This window comes from Triticum aestivum, chromosome 5B (assembly GCF_018294505.1).
Source record: "Triticum aestivum cultivar Chinese Spring chromosome 5B, IWGSC CS RefSeq v2.1, whole genome shotgun sequence".
Classification (NCBI taxonomy): Eukaryota; Viridiplantae; Streptophyta; class Magnoliopsida; order Poales; family Poaceae; genus Triticum; species Triticum aestivum.
In genome coordinates, this window is record NC_057807.1 from 661102333 (window position 1) to 661108685 (window position 6353).

General features: G+C 44.8%; 1 protein-coding gene across 1 annotated transcript; it reads left to right on the top strand.

Annotated features, from left to right (window-relative positions):
* Window positions 1-440: 440 nt before the first annotated feature.
* On the top strand, window positions 441-5886 carry LOC123113989 (heat shock 70 kDa protein 1). The gene is made up of 2 exons (XM_044535336.1): window positions 441-867; window positions 3958-5886. The coding sequence occupies exons 1-2, from the start codon at window positions 651-653 to the stop codon at window positions 5685-5687; spliced, it is 1947 nt and encodes a 648-aa protein (XP_044391271.1). The 5' UTR covers window positions 441-650; the 3' UTR covers window positions 5688-5886.
* Window positions 5887-6353: the final 467 nt, after the last annotated feature.

The window sequence follows — 6353 nt, forward strand, 5'->3', positions numbered from 1 at the left end:
CAACCCCGGAAGCTTCTCGAGTCTGCTTCGTGGGAGGTTCACTTTTCTCAGATCTGATACTGAACCATCACCTCCACGTACACAAACAGATATTTCGGGCTGGTCCGAAGTTCCAAACCCTCCGATCACGATCCAACGTTCGCTGGGCGCGCAGAAAAGTCCGGCCTAGATCGTGACACCCACCGCCGACCGAAGACGCTTTCCCACTAGCGACACACACGGGTTCCCAACGGACACGCCTCCTGCCCTCCCGCGACACGCGAGAATCTGCAAAACAACCAGACGCTTCCCAAATTTCCACCCCGGGACACCGCAAGACGGCCCCACACAAACCTTCAAACCCGCGGGACCCATCCGCAGCGACAGAAACTAGGAAACCATCTCGTACGAGGGTTCGAGTCAAGTAGCACTGCATTTATCGCGCTGAACTCTGCCAGCCGGGCCCCACCCGGTGCTTGCTGGGCTGTGGATGGGCCACGCCTCCGCCGGTTCAGACAGCCGCTCCTGTATAAATAGCGGCCCCGCTCCTCGCTGCCTCCTCCTCTCCCGAGTCCGCAGCAGCCGCCGCCAGCAGCTGCGCAAAGGCTCGACAAACCCTAACCCTAGTCCATAGCTAGCTTAGCTTCCTTCCTCTCGATCTAGCTAGAGCCATGGCGCCGACCAAGGGCGAGGGGCCGGCCATCGGCATCGACCTCGGCACCACCTACTCGTGCGTCGGCGTGTGGCAGCACGACCGCGTCGAGATCATCGCCAACGACCAGGGCAACCGCACCACGCCCTCGTACGTCGCCTTCACCGACTCGGAGCGCCTCATCGGCGATGCCGCCAAGAACCAGGTCGCCATGAACCCCATCAACACCGTCTTCGGTGAGCACACCCTCCCTCTCTTTCCCTCGCGCCAGATCTGTTTTCTGTATGTGTGGTCGCTGCTAGATGCGTGCGCCGTTGACCCGTCGCTTGGAGCAGAGTTTTTGCTTCGCTAGATCCATCGAGTATGTTTGAACGAAATAACATGTCGTTGACCTGTCGCTTCGGTAGATCCGCCGAGTATGTTTGAGGCCATCCATGGTCTGCTTTCATAGTATTTTTTTGGATGGTTATAGGCTGCATCTTTTGGCTAAGTGTAGATCTGTGATATGGCGTGGTCTTCTATAATTGTATATTTGTATATGTCTGCTAACTTTCTTGGATCTACTTTTGAAGCTTGTGTCCAGCTCCACTTATTGTGATTGTTTAATGGTCCTCAGCTGTGGTCCGTTTAGATCCATATATAGCTACAGGATCCTTGCTTCTATTTTTCACTTCATATTGTGGACAAAATATCTTTTACTCTGTTCTTTTTTCATAGAACTAAATATCCACAGTACTACACTTAAGCGTCTCCTAGCAGTTTTTTAAGCTAAGTAGTTGTCATCATCTTATTGCCAACTGCTGTTATTCTTTTGCATACTTTTTTTCAAAAATTCGAGGATCATGTCTGCTAGCTTTCTTGGATCGGCTTTTGGATCTTGTATCTAGTTGCTCCTTTTATTACGTATGTTTTTCATGGTCCTCATTTAGATCCATAGGTAGCTGTAGGATTATTAGTTTGGCTTAATAGTATGAATTTATTTTATGGGCCATACATAAATTATTAGAGAAATCACACTTTAATTGTTCTCTGTTTGAGTCAATGAGGATGCCATTTTGTGCCCAATTGTTTTCTAATTTTTTTTGATAGGCTCTCTCAGCGTATTGTCTGATTATTTGAATATTGTTTTCTAAAGCTATATCTTATTTCTAAAGTTATATCTTATTTCTAAAAATCCAAGTTAAACTCGTGTTTTTGTTCAACATTTAAATATTGTTTCTTTCTTGGTCGTCCGGAACATTTGCCCTGTTTGGTGCCTTTAAGAATTTAGTTAGCATGTTGTGTGCACTTTTTTTGGCAGCTACACTAATAACCAAATAAATTGAGATACTTTTTGGCACACGTGTGTGTAACTCAATGTTATAGATGTTAAATTGGTCATCATTTATGGTGCTTCTGGATTAATCCTTCTTTGCCTTCATTATTCTGCATCCATTCTATAGAAGAATTGTTTTGTGTTCTGTGTGAACAAGTGCTGACATTTATGAGTATTTTGTAAGCCGTTAGGAAGCATGTTTATTGTACCTGTGCACTTTATTTTGTCTTATACATGTCCCACTGTTACAAATTATATTGATCTATTTTTTGGCATAATATGTAAGTGACTTATAAATGAATGTTCATTTTATTATTATTTGTGGTTGTTCTGGATTTTTTTTCCTGTTCTTATTGTGCTTTCTTTCTTGAGAACTATTACTATTTGTGTTCTCTGAGTGCGTATGTGTTTGAGGCCTAGTGACACTGCTGTTTGGCAGGTTAGCAATTACCAGTTTAATTATATCTAACTTCGCATAAACATCTAGTAATTACTTGTATAGATCCTGAATCCTGTAAATTATGAATGAAGTTCCACCCCATACTACTGCTTATAGCTGCCATATATGTACCTAGCGTTTTATTGCCCATGTTTTTTTTACCATATGTAACTGGATGCAATTATGTGCAAGTTATATGTGGTCACTGGATTGCATGTAACTCTGTACATGCTTGTGAACCAAGTACAAGTAAGGTTCACGTAGCTTCTTGAACCTTAGGGAACAGCCGCATAACACCATTAACTTGAAAACCACTTACCTTATCCCAAAACTGCTCCTACCACAATATAAGGGGTAAGGAATGGTTTTTGGTTTGTGAGGTCATGCGGATTTTTCACCAAGGTTCAAGTGGTTATCTGGATCTTTTGACTTAAGTGCATATGAACCATGTGGCAGGTTAGCAATTACCAGTTTAATTATATCTAACTTCACATAAGCATCTAGTAATACTTGTATAGATCCTGAATCCTGTAAATTATGAATGAAGTTCCACCCCATACTACTGCTTATAGCTGCCATATATATACCTAGCGTTTTATTGCCCATGTTTTTCTTACCATATGTAACTGGATGCAATTATGTGCAAGTTATATGTGGTCACTGGATTGCATGTAACTCTGTACATGCTTGTGAACCAAGTACAAGTAAGGTTCACGTAGCTTCTTGAACCTTAGGGAACAGCCGCATAACACCATTAACTTGAAAACCACTTACCTTATCCCAAAACTGCTCCTACCACAATATAAGGTTTAAGGAATGGTTTTTAGTTTGTGAGGTCATGCGGATTTTTCACCAAAGGTTCAAGTGGTTATCTGGATCTTTTGACTTAAGTGCATATGAACCATGTGCATGCTTTCACATACTTTTCCAGTATTGCGATTTATTCAAGGCCAAATAAAAACCTCCACAGAAATATAAAGTTCTAGGAAGGTACACATAACCTCTAGAAAGTTGCATAGAACCATTTAATTTTGAACCCCATTTTTTATCCCAAAGTTGCTCTGCAGAACAGTTTAAGGGGTACACTATATGGTTTGAGGTTGTGGTTATTCATCAAAATTGGAGTGTATCCAAATATTTTTGGAAGAACTTTGAATTATATATGTACATATGGGCTGCAAGAATGTGTGAGACAAATGTGGTCACTGTATTGCATATGGACCTTGTGCATGCTTTCAGTTCCTTGTGCAATAGTTTGTGACTTATTCAAGCTATAATAAAGACACAGGAATATGTACGAGTAAGGGATAGATTGTTTGGTTTGAAATTTATAAATTTAAGTGGATACTACTCCATCAAAGCTCACTGTTCGTCTAACATGTTCTTCATAAGAACTTCAAAATAAAATACATCCTCTAGTACCATCAAATTAATAAATTGGTCAACAGTCTTTTTAAGTGAACCATTGCTGATAAATTCATTCAAATTCTTGAGTCATTGTCTTTGTTTGTGTTACTGTTGGAACTTAAAGCCAGTTCTTCTAACAGTCAGTTTGTTTATGAAACAATGCAGATGCGAAGCGTCTTATTGGCAGAAGGTTTGCTGATGCCCCTGTCCAGAGTGATATTAAGATGTGGCCGTACAAGGTTATTCCTGGCCCCGCAGACAAGCCTATGATTGTAGTGCAGTACAAGGGTGAGGACAAGCAGTTCTCAGCTGAAGAAATTTCTTCCATGGTCCTCATCAAGATGCGTGAGATCGCTGAGGCTTACCTAGGAGTAACTATTAAGAATGCTGTTGTCACCGTGCCTGCTTACTTCAATGATTCCCAGAGGCAGGCAACCAAGGATGCCGGTGTTATTGCTGGTCTTAATGTGATGCGTATCATCAACGAGCCAACAGCAGCTGCAATTGCTTATGGTCTTGACAAGAAGGCTACCAGTGTCGGTGAGAAGAATGTGCTTATCTTTGACCTTGGTGGTGGCACTTTTGATGTCTCTCTCCTTACCATTGAGGAGGGTATTTTTGAGGTGAAGGCCACGGCTGGTGACACTCACCTTGGTGGGGAGGACTTTGACAACCGTATGGTGAACCACTTTGTCCAAGAGTTCAAGAGGAAGCACAAGAAGGATATCAGTGGAAACCCCAGGTCTTTGAGAAGGCTCAGGACTTCTTGTGAGAGGGCGAAGAGGACCCTTTCTTCCACTGCCCAAACCACCATTGAGATCGATTCACTCTTCGAGGGAGTTGATTTCTATTCCACCATCACCAGGGCCAGGTTTGAGGAGCTCAACATGGACCTCTTCAGGAAGTGCATGGAGCCAGTGGAGAAGTGCCTGAGGGATGCCAAGATGGACAAGAGCACTATCCATGATGTTGTGCTTGTTGGTGGTTCCACCAGAATCCCCAGAGTTCAGCAGCTGCTGCAGGACTTCTTCAACGGGAAGGAGCTCTGCAAGAGCATCAACCCTGATGAAGCTGTTGCCTACGGTGCTGCCGTCCAGGCTGCAATCCTCAGCGGTGAGGGGAACGAGAAGGTGCAGGACCTTCTCCTCCTGGATGTCACCCCACTGTCTCTTGGTCTTGAGACTGCTGGAGGAGTCATGACTGTGCTCATCACCAGGAACACCACCATCCCCACCAAGAAGGAGCAGGTCTTCTCCACCTACTCCGACAACCAGCCTGGTGTGCTCATCCAGGTGTTTGAGGGTGAGAGGACAAGGACCAGGGACAACAACCTGCTCGGCAAGTTTGAGCTCTCTGGCATCCCGCCTGCGCCCAGGGGTGTTCCCCAGATCACTGTCTGCTTCGACATTGATGCCAACGGTATCCTGAATGTCTCTGCTGAGGACAAGACCACTGGCCAGAAGAACAAGATCACCATCACCAACGACAAGGGCAGGCTGAGCAAGGACGACATTGAGAAGATGGTCCAGGACGCAGAGAAGTACAAGTCTGAGGACGAGGAGCACAAGAAGAAGGTTGACGCCAAGAACTCCCTGGAGAACTACGCCTACAACATGAGGAACACCATCCAGGACGAGAAGATCGCCTCCAAGCTGCCTGCTGATGACAAGAAGAAGATCGAGGACGCCGTTGACGCCGCGATCCAGTGGCTTGACGCCAACCAGCTCGGTGAGGTTGACGAGTTTGAGGACAAGATGAAGGAGCTGGAGGGCCTCTGCAACCCCATCATCGCCAAGATGTACCAGGGCGCCGGTGCTGGCATGCCCGGAGGCATGGACGAGGACGCGCCGGCTGCGAGCGGCGGTGCTGGCCCCAAGATCGAGGAGGTCGACTAAGTTAGTCGCTTTTATATAGTGAGAAATACACTATACACCATTTTATTCAGTCCTGGGTGCCAATCATATCACCTGGGCTGGAAGTTTTGTTGTACTTTTTGGTCTGTAGCATCACGAGACTTGTGTGTGTCGTGAACAATGCAATGATGCATGTTTTGGCTCATTGTTGATTTCAGCTTAATGCTTATTATTTGGACTACCCTACCCGTGTGATTTCATTCTGAATTCTTAGCTTAAATTTGGTTGTTGCCATTCAGTGAAATGCCTTACAAGTCTGTATCCTTTTCTGCTGCACCCCAGAGCTATTCCGGGGCTATGGCTCCAGGCTCAAACTATAGTGGTAGGTTGGGTTGGGGCTATGGCTCCAGGCTCAAACTATAGTGGTAGGTTGCAAAAGGTCTTGAGTACGAAGTCTGAGCGGAGGTCCAGGGAGCGCTTGGGTACACTGAGTCGCAAAGAGTCTGAGTCTTGCAGTATTTCCTGTTTCGTTGCTAAATATTTTAGAGATTACAATATGGATTATGGAGGTTGCTAAATATTTTAGAGATTACAATATATGGACTATGGAGCAAAATGAGCTCTAAAATATACGTCCGTCTGTAGTTCATATTGAAATCTTTAAAAATCATCTACTTGCAGGCCGGCCATCTTCTTGGCGAGAAATTG

Coding starts and splice junctions, on each gene's coding strand:
- LOC123113989 (XM_044535336.1), top strand. CDS start 651: ATGGCGCCGACCAAGGGCGAGGGGCCGGCCATCGGCATCGACCTCGGC. Junction 868..3,957: donor CCCCATCAACACCGTCTTCG/GTGAGCACACCC, acceptor GAAACAATGCAG/ATGCGAAGCGTCTTATTGGC.